The sequence below is a fragment of the Phaseolus vulgaris genome, chromosome 6, assembly GCF_000499845.2.
Source record: "Phaseolus vulgaris cultivar G19833 chromosome 6, P. vulgaris v2.0, whole genome shotgun sequence".
NCBI classification, from domain to species: domain Eukaryota; kingdom Viridiplantae; phylum Streptophyta; class Magnoliopsida; order Fabales; family Fabaceae; genus Phaseolus; species Phaseolus vulgaris.
In genome coordinates, this window is record NC_023754.2 from 26464880 (window position 1) to 26481890 (window position 17011).

The 17011-nt window shown below is 29.9% G+C and overlaps 3 protein-coding genes across 3 annotated transcripts; 2 read left to right on the plus strand and 1 right to left on the minus strand.

Moving 5' to 3' along the window:
• Positions 1-3010: 3010 nt before the first annotated feature.
• LOC137833566 (sugar transport protein 12-like) lies at positions 3011-4774 on the plus strand. The gene is made up of 4 exons (XM_068641907.1): positions 3011-3021; positions 3064-3209; positions 3288-3607; positions 3695-4774. The coding sequence occupies exons 1-4, from the start codon at positions 3011-3013 to the stop codon at positions 4772-4774; spliced, it is 1557 nt and encodes a 518-aa protein (XP_068498008.1).
• A 1204-nt stretch (positions 4775-5978) lies between these two features.
• Positions 5979-8761, minus strand: LOC137832339 (acyl carrier protein 1, chloroplastic-like). The gene is made up of 4 exons (XM_068640443.1): positions 8464-8761; positions 7325-7438; positions 6861-6983; positions 5979-6298 (listed from the first exon to the last, which is right to left on the minus strand). The coding sequence occupies exons 1-4, from the start codon at positions 8518-8520 to the stop codon at positions 6173-6175; spliced, it is 420 nt and encodes a 139-aa protein (XP_068496544.1). The 5' UTR covers positions 8521-8761; the 3' UTR covers positions 5979-6172.
• A 3662-nt stretch (positions 8762-12423) lies between these two features.
• Positions 12424-15848, plus strand: LOC137832341 (vesicle-associated protein 1-3-like). The gene is made up of 8 exons (XM_068640444.1): positions 12424-12737; positions 12806-12876; positions 12950-13031; positions 13129-13244; positions 13335-13463; positions 13847-14032; positions 14793-14870; positions 15431-15848. Exons 1-8 carry the CDS (start codon positions 12689-12691, stop codon positions 15542-15544), a joined length of 825 nt encoding a protein of 274 aa, XP_068496545.1. The 5' UTR covers positions 12424-12688; the 3' UTR covers positions 15545-15848.
• The last annotated feature ends 1163 nt before the right edge of the window (positions 15849-17011 follow it).

Sequence of the window (17011 nt, forward strand, 5' to 3'; positions counted from 1 at the left end):
CTGTACAGTGTTTAGGTAATCTTGTTTGGTCTGGTTTTGCAGTCTTATTCCTTGGATATCATAATAACGTATATTGTCTTCATGTGTCCAACTTTCTGTTTCTACTCCATGACAAGATACTTTTTTTATATATAAAAAAAACAAATATAATAAAATGGAATACACCCCAAATACTGTTTGGACCAACCTTAATAACATAATCGACCTATCCAATCTCATTCTGAAATCCATCTTTATACTTGAAATTCCTTTTACATATTTAAGTCTAAAGCCCAGCTTATATACTGACTCTAAAATTGTGCAACAATGCATACAAGAAAAAAATTGTAAAGTACAAATACATGGAATGGATATATGTAGGTAGTATCAATTACCCTTCCTCTATAAGTAAATTATTTAAGTTTTTTTGTTAAATTATGATCTAGATTAACGAAGAAAAAGAAGACCTTTTTAAATAAAAATGATTTGGACAAAAGTAGTAACATGCACAAGTAACAAATAGATAGACGGATGAATATTTCACTATAGTATAATTGTTTTTCTTCTCAAAATAAAAATTTATTCTTATCCATGTCTTCCAATTAGATGAAAAATATACTCTATATTCACTTTCACATAGTCTTTATTCATAATTAGGTGAATTTTGATAGTTGATTCATTGATTATATTCAATGATTGTCATTTCAATAGATATCCACTATAGTGAGAGACTAAAGATACATTGTATTCCATCTTTATTAGGTGAAATTGAGTGTTATCCTCATAGAGTTAGAGAAACAAACATTATAATCTTATTTTCATAGTAGACACATTTTATGGACTAGGTCTAATGAGTTTTATTTCTCAAGTTGAAGAAATTTTCCACGTTACAAATTCAATGAAATATAAAAACAATTAAAATGGTCTCACTTCTTCAAATCAGATTACATTAAAGTTGTGTTAACCCTACATGACAACATTTAAAATAAAAATACAAAAAAAATTAAGCGTAATTAAAATTGTATTTGACCTACATAACTTATTCTTTCGTATAAAAGTTGTAAATAACTAACACGACTTCACTTTGAAAATTATGATCAAAACTAAATAATCATCTTATTAAGACTGTGTCGGTGAAAGTGATTGCTATGAATATTCAAAATTAAAAATAATAATACTTTATGAACAAAATATCAATCAAGTTTTATATTTAAATAAAAAAATATTAACTTATTATCTCATTTGTTTATGTATTATTAAAAAAATACTGTATATTCAAACTAATATATTATTACATTTTCTTATATTTGTTGTTGTTAGTTTATCATTATTTTAATATTAGAGGATAGAAAAAAAAATTAACAATAAGGATGTAAAATAAATGATTTTTTAATGTTGAAGAAATGTTGTTGTTAATGTGTAATGTTATAAAACTAAATATAAACATATTATTAATTATTTTGTTGATTTAAGAGATAGAGATGTTGATATTAATATTTAGTTATTTTTTCACATGAAATTATGAATTATTTATTCTTTTCAACTTATCTTATATTTATAATATACTTTTTAAAAAAAATAAAATAGCATAAACAATTTTTTTAGCATAATAATAAAAATAATAATAATAGAAATTTAAAAATGTTTGGTACATAAATAGTATACAAACAGTATATAAACGGATAAATCACCATTACGAAAATAACACTAGAAAGAAAATTGTGGCAATCCAATAAAAAAATATAATATCAAAATATATATATTATTAAATATAACTGAAATTAAACTAATTAAATTAGATTCTCTACGATTTAGAATATATAAGAAAACATAATAAGGATTAATCATGAGTGACCCAAAATTATACTTTGTTATATTAACGACATACTTATATTATATGAATGGTTGAAAATTAGATATAGAATTAAACGTATTTCAAGTTGCCAATAATTTTTTATTTAATTAATTAATAAATTATTATTGTTTAATTGAGTACCAGAAAGATATATTTATTTATATTTTTATCTAGTTTAGTTAATTGAAATATACTTTAATTTTTTTCATTCTTTAGTTTTTATCACAACTACTCATCATGTGAACATGACTTAATATAATATATTATTTAATAGTTCAGATTGTATAACAGCTTAACATAAACTTCGACAATAAAAATGATGGAAATATATAGGAGATAAAAATTTAATCCAAATCTTAAATTTATTAAATATTTAATTTGAAGAAAAAAATTATTCGGTACCCAAAATAAAAGTTGTCATATTTACATATCTAAACATAAAAAATATATCAAAAAATAATTCAGTATTTATTTTCTATTTTTCAATAGATAAAAAGATGAAAGATAAATCAAAAAGATATTTGCTTGTAAAATATGCTCAATCTCGGAATCCAAAACAATAAATATGGATAACTAATTTGGTAATATTATTTTTAAATTATTTTTTTAACTTCAAATTTAAATTATTATAATAATATTTTAGAGTTGAAATGAAAATTTTATCATTATATCATCTTTAAATTTATAAGAAAAAGAGAAAAAATAAACAAATTTGTAACAGAAAAAGAAAAAAATAAACAAACCACTGTTTTTGATGATCAGTTGAGAGAATAAGAAAAAAGATATATATTCTCAAGTACATTTAAGATAATATTAAAGATATAATGATTAAAGAAAGATAAAACTAAAATACGGAAGCATTGGTACCTTTGGGTTATAAATTAACATCACCACTTCAACAATTCACCAATTTTGGGTTGAGGTTTGCACCCACTTATATACAATGAAAGGCTCTAATCTCTAGTCGATGTGGGATCTCCAACACACCCCCCTCACGCCGAGAGTGATAGATAGAGGCTCGTGCGTGGGATTATATATTATGGGTGGTCCGATAGCGGCCCGATAGCGGGTGACCTGATAAGCCCAACAAATACTCACTAGGAGAGGCTCGAAATGGCTCTGATACCATGTTACGAAGTGGACTTTAAGCCTAACTCAACCCCATAAAACCGGCTCATGAGGTTGAGGTTTGCACCCACTTATATACAATGAAAGACTCTAATCTCTAGTCGATGTGGGATCTCCAACAGTTTCATCTCAGCTGGTTCATCTGGAACAAAGAATTATCCTGAAAAGTTGACATTTAGAGTTTTCATAACATGTTTGGTGGCTGCATTTGGAGGTTTAATATTTGGCTATGATCTTGGCATATCTGGTATGTAAAATATTTATTCATTTATCTATGGATCATTGTTTTGTTTATTAATGACACCAACATCAACAACATTTGTAGGTGGTGTGACATCCATGGATCCCTTTCTCAATAAGTTCTTTCCAGAAGTGTATGAGAAGGAGAACAACGTAAAGGCCTCCGATAATCAGTATTGCAAATTCGATAGCCAGACATTGTTCACATCATCTCTGTATTTGGCTGCTTTGGTTGCGTCAGTGTTAGCATCCACTGTCACTCGAGTATTCGGAAGACGCATCACCATGATCTCTGGAGGTGTGCTCTTTCTTGCAGGTGCTGGATTGAATGCTTTTGCTGAACATGTTTGGATGCTCATTGTTGGTCGAATGTTACTTGGTTTTGGAATCGGGTGTGCCAATCAGGTAATATACTTATATTCATATTATTTTTTCTCTAAAAATATTACTTATTCTATATATAATAATTTTACATGGTGTTTTTTTTTACAGTCTGTGCCGATATATGTGTCTGAGGTTGCTCCATACAAATATAGAGGAGCCCTTAACATGATGTTCCAATTGGCAATTACTATTGGCATCTTTGTGGCCAATGTTCTTAACTACATTTTTGCCAAAATGGAGAATGGAGAAGGGTGGCGTTATAGCTTAGGTTTTGCAGGAGTCCCGGCTATCATGATTATCATTGGTGCAATATTTCTTCCCGATTCACCAAGCTCTTTGATTGAACGTGGTCTTGATGAGAAGGCTAAGAATGAACTTATAAAGATTCGAGGAACTACAGATATCGAGGAGGAGTTTGGGGATCTGGTGGCAGCGAGAGAATCTTCAAAAGCAGTTAAACACCCTTGGACCTCTTTATTAAATAGACAATATAGACCTCAACTCACATTTGCCATAGCCATTCCCTTCTTCCAACAACTCACTGGCATGAATGTGATAGTGTTTTATGCTCCTGTCTTGTTCAAAACCATTGGTTTTGGAGCCACTGCTTCTCTTATGTTTGCCATGATCACTGGAGGTTGCAATGCAATTGCCACCCTTGTTTCCATATTCACAGTTGACAAGTTCGGGAGACGAACTCTTTTCTTAGAAGGAGGGATACAAATGTTTATTTGTCAAATTGTGATAACTATAGCAATTGCATGCAAATTTGGACTTGATGGAAACCCAAGAATATTGCCAAAGTGGTATGCTATAGTGGTTGTATGTGGGATATGTATGTATGTGGCAGGATTTGCATGGTCATGGGGTCCTCTAAGGTGGTTGGTTCCAAGTGAGATCTTCCCACTTGAAGTGCGTTCAGCTGCACAAAGTATTAACGTCTCAGTGAACATGATATTCACCTTTGCTATTGCTCAAATTTTCACAGCAATGCTTTGTCACATGAAGTTTGGATTGTTCATTTTCTTTGCATGCTTTGTGATTGTGATGAGCACATTCATTTACAAGTTTCTCCCAGAGACCAAAGGAGTTCCCATTGAAGAAATGCATGTTGTGTGGCAGACTCATCCTTATTGGAAGAAATTTGTTAAACCTGATGATGTGAGACCTATTAGTGACGAGTGTTAGCAGTTTTTTGTGTTTAATTTTTTAGGAAACTATTGTTACACACAACAATACTCATATATATATATATATATATATTATTTTATTTTATTTTTTTATATGTGAGTATTGTTGGTAGTTTGGTATACCTAAAAGAGGACTTAATTTTTGTTTAGTGCCAGCCTTTTCAATTTTAGTTGTCTTGTTTGAATTTTTAGTTTTTATAAATATTATTTTTTTATATTATTGCCTCCTAATTATTTTGAAAAAAAGTGAAAATATTCATATATATATATATATATATATATATATATATATATATATAACTGATTCTGGAGAATTGAAGTCACAGATCAAATTTAAAAATATACATATGAAACCGTTTTTATTTTATTTAAAATTGACGTTTTCAAATCTTTTTTATGTTTAATAGGGATGGATTTTATTAATACCATACCATACAAAATATTATTGATGCACACAATTATATAAATATTTTTTATACAAAAAGTTTTTTGTTCGCACAATTTATACAGTATCATAAAGGTGGTATAAATTTTGGAAAAAATACTTTCACAAGCAACTTTTATATAAACAACCAAATAATAAATACTGTTAATACTAAATGAACTGAAATATTTAATTAAAATCTAAATTTAATTATTTAATAAAAAATGATAAAATGAATTGTAAGATGATTATATAAAAAGTTGAATAGTAAAACTATCTATCATCACTGGTTGAAAAATTATATTTTAACACTTTTAAAAATTATTTATTTAATAATTCCTTTTATTGTATCCACATTTACCTCTCAACTTTAATATAGAAATTAATAAATATTGGTTTCGTGAGCATATACTCTCTTTTCCTTTATTTTATTTATTATTTTAAAATAAAAAGAGTTAAAAAATAGTTTGTAATAAAAACTCTTTTAAAAATTTTATCTTTTAAATATAAAATATAAAATGATAAAATACTCTAACATACTAAAACAGAGTGTATAAATAAAAATAAAAATTAGTTTGTATATAATTTTTTTAAAATTTTTTATCTTTTAAACAATTCATATGAAATGATAAAATAGTCTCACCCTTCCTTCTTATATACAAGAATAGATAATAAAAATAAAATTTTACATTTTTATGTTTTTATAAAGTTTTTTAAGTATTCTTTTCGAGTTCAGTAACAAAAACTTGTTACAGAAAAGACAACAATCATCCAAAACTGAAAAACAACATAGTGCACTTTATATAAATTTGGAACTATTATTAGAGTAATCCCAATACCGTCTAGAAAAGAAGTAACAGTTACTTCAAGAACAATCAACGTGTACCATAGATAAAAACTAAAGCATATATAAACCCCTTCAATCAAAATAGCAAAAAAATTCCAAACGGATACTATGTCCTCTTCACTAATTTAAGCCTTGCTTTCAAGAAGCTTATCAATCATTTCAGCTGCATCTTGAACGGTGGAGATGCTCTGGGCGCTGTCTTCTTCCACAGTGATACCAAATTCTTCCTCGAGTCCCATTACAATCTCAACCTGCACAAATTGAAAAAGTCTTAATTGATAAAGTGAAATGTCATCAGACTCAAGCCACGGATACTTGTGTTTCGATGAATCACACAAGAACATAGTTTAGCATGACATTTAGATAATGTTGAAGAAAAAATGGAATAAGGCTACCAATGATAAACAAAACTAAATTGCTTAAACAAACTCAGGCCTTCAAAGTTCAAAGAAGCATACAACAATAGTTGGGCAACAACTAAATAGACAACTTCAGGCTTTTTATCATTAACATTGAACAGATCAGCAAGTACTTAAAAGGAATGATATTCATACACATCCTGAAATGTCTAAAATGTGCAGTGATAAAATATGTAGGCTCATATGTAATTACAGAGAAAGATAACAAAAAAATAAAATAAAAGCATTAAAACGAGAAAGTAAGATCTCAAATGGAAATGCGTATAGTTGAAAATAGCAAACAGGGTGATTGATACAGAGAAAACTTACAAATTTATATATTTATTAATCAACAGTTTGATTTCATATAAAAGCAAGGCATAAATACACAGATTAATATGAAATATGAAAGTACCGTATCAAGAGAATCAGCTCCAAGAGCAGCAAATTTAGACTCTCCTGTAACAGTTGAATCCTCTGACAGTGCCAATTGCTTCTTGACAATGTCACACACCTTCTTCACTGTCTCTGGTTTTGCCTGCATTACAAAAAACTTAGATGGTTTCATGCGACATAAGCCTTTTTATGGACATCTGTAATTTTAAGCACATAATTAAAAACTACGAGCATAAGGCAACATGGATAATTCAATATTGAAGATATACTGTGAATATTGACGACTTAACAGCAGCCTCTGCCCCAAAGAAGGGTTAAGTACAAGTTCAAATTTCAATAGCAAAAGAAGCTAAGGGTGAAATCTGAATTCTCCACGATCCAAAACTTGTTTAAGCATTCAGAATATTAAACAAAAAGATTGAAAAAACAGAGTAAATTAAGTTAAATGATTCCATTTTTGAGGAAATGGAGGCAGAATCTTACCGCGCATCTAAATTGAAACCGACGTCCTCTGGGCTGCAATGTAATGGATGGAAAATTTCTGCCCTTAATGGAAAGGGAAACTGAACTTGGATGGGAGATCCTGGTGCCAGAGACCTGTTTTTATCCAAAAAGAACTAAATGAGTCCAGCCATTATAATAATAATTAGAAGAAACTGTAAAATATTACACAAAACCAGTTTAGTTTTTAGCATAAAGCAAAAAATAATGAAGTCAACAATAAAATCAGTATGTCCCTACCATGTATAACTGAAATTTATAAGCAATGAAATACTTTATTTACAAGCGCAGATTGGGTTGTCGAAAGAGATTTTGACTTGAAAGCAAGAAGAATGTGTTCAAAAAAGGGTTTTAGACAAATAAACATATTCAAAAAACAAAAAAGCACCAGGAAGCTAGCATCGCATTGCTATAAAGATATATAACTTTGGCCCTCTTAATCAGAATCTGGTATTTTGAATCTTGTGAATGGAAAATATATACCCATTTTAGAATATGAGTTGTTTCTGTAAAATCGGGAGTAGTCTTTAGCAAAAATAAATGATTTTGGTTGAAATTGGTTTTGTAGTGAAGTGATCTCTGGATGCGTTTATTCTATGTACAACTTTAGCAGTAAAACTCAATATAACTTTTTTTTATCCAACACAAAAGTTGCCAAAAAAATCAATTCATGAAGCGATAAAAACAAACATTTAAACATGTTTACCTGATATAACTTCAGGTTATATTTCAACGTGATTTTATACCAAAAATATGCATAAAAAAACAAATCTTCTATTGAAAAAAAGTATAGAAAAAAACCACCAAGCGTTTAAGCAGCTGCCAGAAGTCCAGGATTATACTTGCATAACAAATAAATGAAAAGAAAAGTGAAGAGTATTCAAGAAAAACAAGAGTCAGACCACCCTTCAATTGGAAGTTGGATCGACATGTAAAATCGTCGATGAATTCTGAAGGTGATGAAAAGCGCAATTGATGTAACATGAAAAGGAAGACGTTACAAACATAAATGAAAGAAACAGATAACAGAACAGTAATCAATTAATCAAACAGATTAAATACAAGTGAAACAAAACAAGAATTGAAAGAAGATTTGAATATATATATATATATATATATACCAGTGCTTGATTAGAAACAGAGACGAAGGACATGGAAGATTGCATGATGGAAGCCATGGAAGAGTGATCTAGATCGAAGAAGGACGTAGATTACGAAGTGGAAGGTTTTGTTGTTTGTGTATGAGATGATGGAAGAAAGTGAGAATGTGATGTGTGTATTTATAGAAAGAGCATGTGAGGCAGTGTTAACTGTGGTGGGTTTAAACCTCGCTTCGTTACTTTCGAGGAAGAGCACGTGGGAGTTGGAAGAACCTCATTCTTTGTTTGTTTCTCCTTCTATACTTTTCCCTCCACCAATCTGGATTTCCTTTTTCTTTGTTTGGTTCACCTAGTAATACACAAAAAGTTAAGACCATTTTTTTTTAATTCTTTCAAATTTATAAAAAATAGAAAAATTTACTTTGACTCACATAGTTTATAATCAGTATTTATTTTAGTTTTATTATTTTAAATACGTTTTAACTAATGAATTGGAAATATTGTACTCTTCTCATGGATTTTATTTATTAAATTTATGATAATAATAGACATTTGTCTCCTCTAACTAATTATAATTAAAAAAACCTCTATTTTACTTTCAAAATAGAAAATATTTAAATGGTAGACTTGCATTAAAGGTTTGAATGGTTGAATTTATTTATTTATTTTGGGTTTGTACAAGTGAATTGAAGATATATTGGGATAATACAATTAAAATGTTATGTCATGGTATGTATTGAATGTTAAACTCTAATTTTGGAATATGAAAACTGGTTTTTAATTTAATTTTTTATGTTTTAGATGAAGGTTCAAGAACTTAATATTAATGTAATATTAGATCAAGGTTTGTTTTAATATGATGTGATATGAAATATAGTTGAAAATAAAATTTGGATTTGAATCATTTGTAACTATTTTTTTAATTCGTTGATAGTTAAAATTAAAATTTGAGTTTTAATCATTTGTAACTATTTTTTTTATTTGTTGATGTTTGCCTCGTTCAAACAACAAACAAAGAATGGGAATGGTTCAAGTAATAACAGTTTTGCTCATGCCAACAAATAGGATGAAAGTTGAAGTTGACTAAGTAAATTTAGTAAAGATCCAATTAATATATTTAAAAGTATAAATGGTTTATTATTTAAATTAAAAATTTCATAAATAGAAAAATATAATTATTCAAACTTTATTTATAAAAATTATCATTTTTCCAAAATACTTTTTATCCCACACCTTCAAAAATCTGAAAAAATATATTATTTTTCTTATATAAAAAACTTACATCAGTGATCACATGAAAGATACAATATTTCTGTTAAATCTTACACTAAAGACTAAGTTAAACATAAAAATAATAAAAAATTTAGTTTGAATCAATTAGATTATTAAATATATTATGTATAATTTTTGAATTAGATAGAGTAATTGGATGAATAAAATTCTTAAAATTTAATTATTTAAAAATTTGATAACTTTGGTCATGAGAGTTAAAATGTTTTTTTAAATGTTTGTAAATACTAATATTTATGTATATTTTTAAAATTGTTATGTTTTATCAATCTATTATACTAAATATTATTATAATAAAATGAATGATAAATTTACTATTTATATGTGAATTGAGATAAAATGCATATGAACGAGAGCATGTGATATTATGATTATGATGTATAATAGGTTGAAAATATACTTATTTGTAAAGAAAATACTACATTTTGAAGTTTAAGTGAGTATTGAATGGGATATGAAAAAAAAAAAAAAGTATGATTTTAATTTACTATGGGACTTGTAAAGATAAATATTAGGTGAAAAAAAAAGTAGAAAGAGATTTAATCTACATTGTGGAAAAAAAAAACTATGTACAAGAAGTTATAAGAATTTATCATGTTATATATGTGTGAAGTGTATTTCTACCATGTAAATTTGTTGTGGGTAAAATTGTTGTGATTACAACTCTAGTATTTCTTAACCACTAATATTTAATTTCAATCTTTTAAATAGTTCTTAAAAAATCATACACTGTATTAAAATATTTTTCAAGTTGTATATGTATTACCTCATTAATTTATTATAAGGTTCCCAAATACAATTAACATGTAAACTCATGAAATTCAATACGTATTGTACAATTGAACATTTATTAAACAGATATGAAATAATATAAATAGTTAATTATTTTGTTACTATGATGATACTTGATTCACATATAATTACACAATATTCATAAGAGTGTTCAATTAGTGAAAACGCACGTGACAGTAATATCTGACTGGTATCGTGATTTCCGCTTTCTTGCTCGCAACCCTTATAGGGTCCATTCTATCTTCCTTGCTTTATTTTCGTGACCCTTCTTCTAACAATAGAGACTTTCTTGAGTTTTATATTTCAACCTTTTTAACCATTTGTTACTTCCATAATGTTAAATTAAGTTTCCACGCTATCAAATAAATATTTTTATTTTAGCAGAATTTATCGTGTACGTAATACATGCACTAATTACAATTTATTGGTAGGATAAGTGTTATAAAATTGGTTAATTAATAAAGTGATAGAATCCTTAACTCACCAACAACTCATCCATCAACGACTATCACCAACTTACTTCACATAATTATTGTTGCTATTTAATTTTCTATTCAAAGATTGTAGAATTTGTGGTGGATCCTCCTTTTTTATCCCTTATAACACTTTTATTCCTTCACTTTGTAATATCTCATTATTTATTATTGGATTTTCCCTACATTATTATTTAAGGGACCATAATATTTTTATATCGAATATTTTTTATATTAATCTTAAGTTTTTTATTTTTTATTTTTTACAAATATAAAAGATTAAACAAGTATGGATCCCTACACTAAATATTTAGTTGGTAATAAAAGAAAAAATTCCGACCAAGTGAACATGGGTTTTTCCTAAATCCAGAACATCGATTACTATATTCACAAACTTCGTATGCACCGTCAACACACCATTCATGGCCCATTTTCTGCTTCATCAACAACCTCTTTCAAAGCTACACAACCTTTCTTGCCAATGAATCGACGGTTGAGATTTCATAGAGATATCAGCATTTGGGCATGCCACATTTTCTTCACCTAATTATTATTATTTATTTTGTCACTGTGTTTACGTTCTCTAGTGATGCTTATTTTCTTATTAATTTTTTTCATTTACAATCCTTAAGTTCAAAAACTTTATTTAAAATATTTAAATTCATTTTCATTCAGATGGACTAGTTTCTGGAAACAATAGTTAAATAAAAAAAAGTAATGATGGCAAAGTTAATTAATAATGATTTTGCATCTTTCTCCCCCTATTTATTTTTTCTTACAAATTTCGACCCCACCATTTTCCAATCACCAAAAGAAAAGTGGTGACGAGAAAAAGATAAAGATAGAGATAAAAAGTTAACACTTTTTTTTGTCACTTCTTTTCAGCACTTAATTTAAAATGGTCACGGATAAAAAAAAAATACCTATTTCAAAAACACACCGCCCCTGTGAGGGAACCACCACACATGACCTGGTGACCACTATACACATCTTAGTGAACCAATTACCTGATCCACACGGGAAGAGGTCCAAGTCAACCTATAAATGAGATTTCTTAAAGGAGGAAAACGTACGTTTTTTATATTCTAAGAGAACAGACTAATCACTAGCACTAACTTGAGCGTCGAAGTGTAATCGCAGGTACCCGCCGACCGGTGGAACGCGCACGAGAAGAAAGGAAGGAAGTTTGAAGAATTCAGAGACCATCGACGACGAATTGTGTATCGAGTGGATCAATATTAGTTAGACCTCATCATTCACACAAGTACAATACACATTGTTTGTAATTAAGAGATAGATTAATGAAGCAATAAAAAAGAAAGTGTTAACATAGATTATTGTTTAGAATCTATACATTATTACATAACCTTTAAGAAATAGTGATTAAATAGGAAAATATTGGTAGAAGATGACATTGAAAATTTGAAAAAAAAGAAAGAAAAGAAGAGTGAGAAGTTGGGCGCGGAGAGGAGAGAGGTTAAGTTGCAAGCAGTGTGTCGCAGTCCCACACCGTCCCACACCGTCCCACACCGTCCCCCCCAACCCACGTAACCAACACAACAGAACCACAACCACAATGCAAATGCAAAGCTATGCCTCCTTTACTCTCTCTTTTTCCCATTCTCTCTTTCTCTCTTTCTCTCTTCTAAACCTCTCCGCATTCATTCTCATTCTCATTCTGCATCCTTCACATGGCCACGGACCTTCTCCTAATTCATCCTTCTCACATCACTTTTCGCTGTAAGTTTTCGTTTCACTCTTTCTCTCTCTTTCTCATTTCGTTTCCTCACTCTCTCTCTCTCTTTCAGTTGAATTGAAGAAACAGAGTTGCTGCGTCGTTCGTCTCACCAACCACGATTCTCACTATGTTGCATTCAAGGTGCTTCTTCATACACTCCTATAACTTTTCATCCCGATTCCACGATATTCACTTCTCATGATTTGCAATTCAGGTCAAAACGACGTCGCCCAAGAAATACTGCGTCAGGCCAACCGTCGGCATTGTCCAACCCCACGGAACAGCTGATTTCACCGGTATCTACTACGCTGCTCTTACTTTTCAATTACCGTAACCTGTTACAGTTAATGATTAACGTTCTTCTTCTGTTCTGCTCCTTTTTTTTGGAGGTAGTTACTATGCAGGCTCAGCGCACAGCCCCACCAGATTTCAACTGCAAAGACAAGTTCCTCGTTCAAAGCGCGGTTGTCCCCGCTGGAACAACCGAGGATGACATCTCCTCTGACCTGGTCAGTCATGTTTATTACGCTATGTTATTCAGCTTATTTTGTCACGTGGTTTAGTTACAGTTATAATCCCTTCCCTCTTCGCTTTCACAGTTTGTGAAAGATAGTGGAAGGCTTGTCGAGGAGAAGAAGCTGAGGGTGGTCCTCGTTACCCCATCTTCTTCCCCTGAAAATGGAGATTTGAGCCAAGATCCACCCATCCAAATGCCTTCCCCCCTTACAGTGAGTTTCTCCCACTTATATATCACATTCATCACAAATTATATCGTGGTCTTGGATCACTACGTGTTGTTTAATCCCGACTTGTTTTTATGTCACGTGTAACTGAGTTTTTCAGTTTAAGAAGTGAGTTTACAAAATTTGATTATATGTCGCTTGAAGATTGTTTTGGACCATGATAATTGTAAACCATCTAATATATTAATTATATGTTTCTGGACCACCATGTGTCTACAGTCTTGACTAATATGACGTGTTTTAGTTTTTTTTTTTAATTTACAAGAGTTAGTAACTTAATTAATTACATGTCAACAAGAGATTGTCTGAGACTAATCATTTATCTTGAAAGAGGAACATTGCTCTCAAATTGTTTCTTCTGTTGTCAGGTTGAAAAAAGTTTGGAAGTGACCCAGGGTTTGGAGGAGGATGGAACGGACAGGGGTACTGTTCCAAGACTAGTTGAGAAGGAGGGGGACATGAAACAAGTAAATGATATTGAGAAATTGAGTTTTCATAAGGATTTCAAGGAATTGCAGTCAAGGTTGAGTATAATGGATGCAAAGCTAAGAGAGGTTAGTCATTAGTAGTTTTTGACTTAGATTAGCAGTTATCTCACAGTTGCTTTGATTTTAAGTTTCGTATTCTGTTGGTTGGTTGGTTTGTTGGTTATAGTTTAACAAGAATATTATCCTCTCACAATATTGCTTCCAGTGACAAATATTTGAATTTTGAACATGAATTGGGCTACGATCTTCAAGGGGAATCCATGGACAATTTGGACTAGGGAAATTATGTTCAAGCTATGTACCATGTGATGACTTGGGATTTTACTTAATTTAAAAGAAACAAGAGTGACATAACATAAAAGAACATGTTTTAGACAGAAATATGATAGACCGCAAAACCTTAGATACGCCTACTCATTGACGGGGAGGATTTAAATACAACTTGGAGTAATTACTTATTGTTACAAAAGATAGAGCTAAAGAGTGAGATAATATAAAAGTACCAACCGACTCTGAGACATGTTCTAGCCTGGTGAGTTCCAAATTTCAACTCACCTAAACTTTTATCTTTATAAAAAAAACATAAAAAGTGCATGTTTTATCATTACGTTTAAAATATGTTTTTTCTCCTCTAGTGTACTCACGATTGCTTATTGCCAAGTGCTTAAAAATGTAAAATGTTTATGCAGTACCATATTGCCTTACACAATGATGAGCATAAAGTTATACATTCCTTGAATCAGTTCCTTGGTTTACAATTTGACCTTTCGAATAATTTTCAACCTTAAAGATGGAAGTAATCAACAAGTAGTTATTATCTTTGCAGGCCGAAGGAACCATCGTGAAGTTGAATGAAGAGAAGTGCAGGAACACCCGAGAAAAAAATTTGCTCAAGCAAGAGCTGGTAGGTAGTTTTTTTATTTTTTATTTTACGTCCTAATAAACTATAAAAAATTCGTGAATTCCATTTTTCATTTTCAATAGCCCCTTTTATACACTAGATGGAAACAGTTGACACAATCTTGATGAGCATAATAAAAAATAGGGAATAACAAACAATAGGTTGGTAGATTTTTGCAATCATCTCACACCATTTTACTTGCCATGTAAGATGTAAACGTAAAAGGTGAGTGCTTTTTGTTATAAGCACAACATCAACACAAGATGCGGCAACTCCAAACCTCTGTGAAGCATCTCTACAACTCTTTTTAAAACACATTCTCGCTTGTGTCCGCAACATACTAAAGGGACCAGCAAATTTTCACTCTCTTTCAATGGACAATAATTCCTACCTTCTTAAACAATTTAGTTATGGTATACATAGTTATCTAGAAGATGGTTTCTGTGGAATGCTCATCCCTCTCTGTTGCTTGGAAGAAGTGTAGCATGTTTGAAATTATTGTTAATGTTCAGTTGCAGAATGACCATTTTTTATATTTGACATCCTTTTCCTCTTTTTGTTAGGAGATGATGAAGAAGAAAATCAAAATTAAAAGAGCTCAGGAGGGTTTCCCCTTTTTGTTTGTTTGTGTGGTTTCGCTTGTCAGTATGGCAGTCGGATATTATATTCATCCATAAGGGGGGAAATTGTGTATAATGGCTGAGGTTCCAAAAAAATGGTGTTATCCTTAATGCTTTGGTAGATGACTATTGTTAATTGTAATGGTTGTCCTCAACCAATGTTAATATGTGATACGTGGGAACCTTTCGGCTTGTGAAATGAACTGCACTTGTTAGGAGAAGCATAATATGCGACTCTGATATTAGGAGCCAAAATCAGAGAGCAGAACGAGGTCATTTTCTCAATATTATTGTTCATAATGTTCTGGTTACGTTCGGTGAACAGTTTGGTTATCAATGAAAGGGGGGTGGATTTAACAAAGGCGAGAAGAGACAAAGATACTAATATATTATTTGGTTCTTAAGGAAGTGTGAAAAAAAACTAATAGTATGTTAGTGCACTTTAATAATAATAACAGAAGAAATGAAAAGTAAACTAATATTTGCTCAATTGAAATAGAAAGAAAAGTTTGTAGTTTTAACCTCTACCCTCTCATTTCTTTCAAATTTTGGAATCAACTGATGTAAAAACTTAAAAAAACATCATAATGGAAATGCATGGTTACCTTTTTGCATTGGAAAATTACACTCAGTCAAAACGAAATACATTATGTGAGGAAATTTGTCAAAAAAAAAGTACTAAAGCAAGTACAATTGAGAAAAAAGGTTGTGTTTAACAATTGGGTGTTGCTACCTGCACTTCATAATTGTTAACTACACCCTATAAGTTTTTTAAAATAACAGATTTTTTTATATTAAAATAAGATAATATAAAAAAATGGATACGTAGTTACAATATTGCATGTGTTTCCGATATTAAATAACAAAAATGTATTTTTTACATCAATATTTGAAACCTATAAACAAACTGAAAATGAATAGATTTTTAATTAAAAAGAGAAGATTAAATAAAAACGCTAAATTAAAATAAACGTAGAAAGACTCTTAGATTATATTCGAACAAAGAATTTAAACTTAAAAAAATGGAACATTTGAATTTGAATTCTTTGTTTTTTTTTCATTTTTTGTGTACATAAATTAATTTAAAATTTAAAAATTATAATTTTGTTATCCTGGAGAGTTTAATTTAGCTTTCATTATACGAAAAATAAAAAAAGTTAAAAGATTATATCTAGTTATGTGAAAAAATATTAATTAAAAATAATATAAAACAATATGTTATAGTTCAACAAAATATGAGCATTACTGAGACATAGGAGAAAAAAAATGGAATAACAGACAGGGGTGTAATGTTTGAGTTTGAAGAACCATAATAATATAAATAATTGGAATTTGTTTTGATTGGAATTTGTTAACTGTTTTTTATAGCTAAGAATAGGCATAACAGTTTTTGGGGGTAAAATATATGTTTTTGTGTTAATGTTATGGAAGTAGGGTAGGTAATATATGGTAAGAGAAACGTGTGATTCGTAGTGATGACATAACCAATGTTTTTATTATTCATAAATGTGCTGATGTAAGCAA

Excerpts from the sequence above, each read along its gene's own strand:
- LOC137832341 (XM_068640444.1), top strand. The coding sequence starts at position 12,689 with ATGGCCACGGACCTTCTCCTAATTCATCCTTCTCACATCACTTTTCGC. Across the intron at positions 13,032-13,128 it reads CGGAACAGCTGATTTCACCG|TTACTATGCAGGCTCAGCGC; the intron begins GTATCTACTACG and ends TTTTGGAGGTAG. Across the intron at positions 13,245-13,334 it reads ATGACATCTCCTCTGACCTG|TTTGTGAAAGATAGTGGAAG; the intron begins GTCAGTCATGTT and ends TCGCTTTCACAG.
- LOC137832339 (XM_068640443.1), bottom strand. The coding sequence starts at position 8,520 with ATGGCTTCCATCATGCAATCTTCCATGTCCTTCGTCTCTGTTTCTAAT. Across the intron at positions 7,439-8,463 it reads CTGTTTCTAATCAAGCACTG|GTCTCTGGCACCAGGATCTC; the intron begins GTATATATATAT and ends GGATAAAAACAG. Across the intron at positions 6,299-6,860 it reads GAGCTGATTCTCTTGATACG|GTTGAGATTGTAATGGGACT; the intron begins GTACTTTCATAT and ends CAATTTGTGCAG.
- LOC137833566 (XM_068641907.1), top strand. Across the intron at positions 3,210-3,287 it reads CTATGATCTTGGCATATCTG|GTGGTGTGACATCCATGGAT; the intron begins GTATGTAAAATA and ends CAACATTTGTAG. Across the intron at positions 3,608-3,694 it reads GAATCGGGTGTGCCAATCAG|TCTGTGCCGATATATGTGTC; the intron begins GTAATATACTTA and ends TTTTTTTTACAG.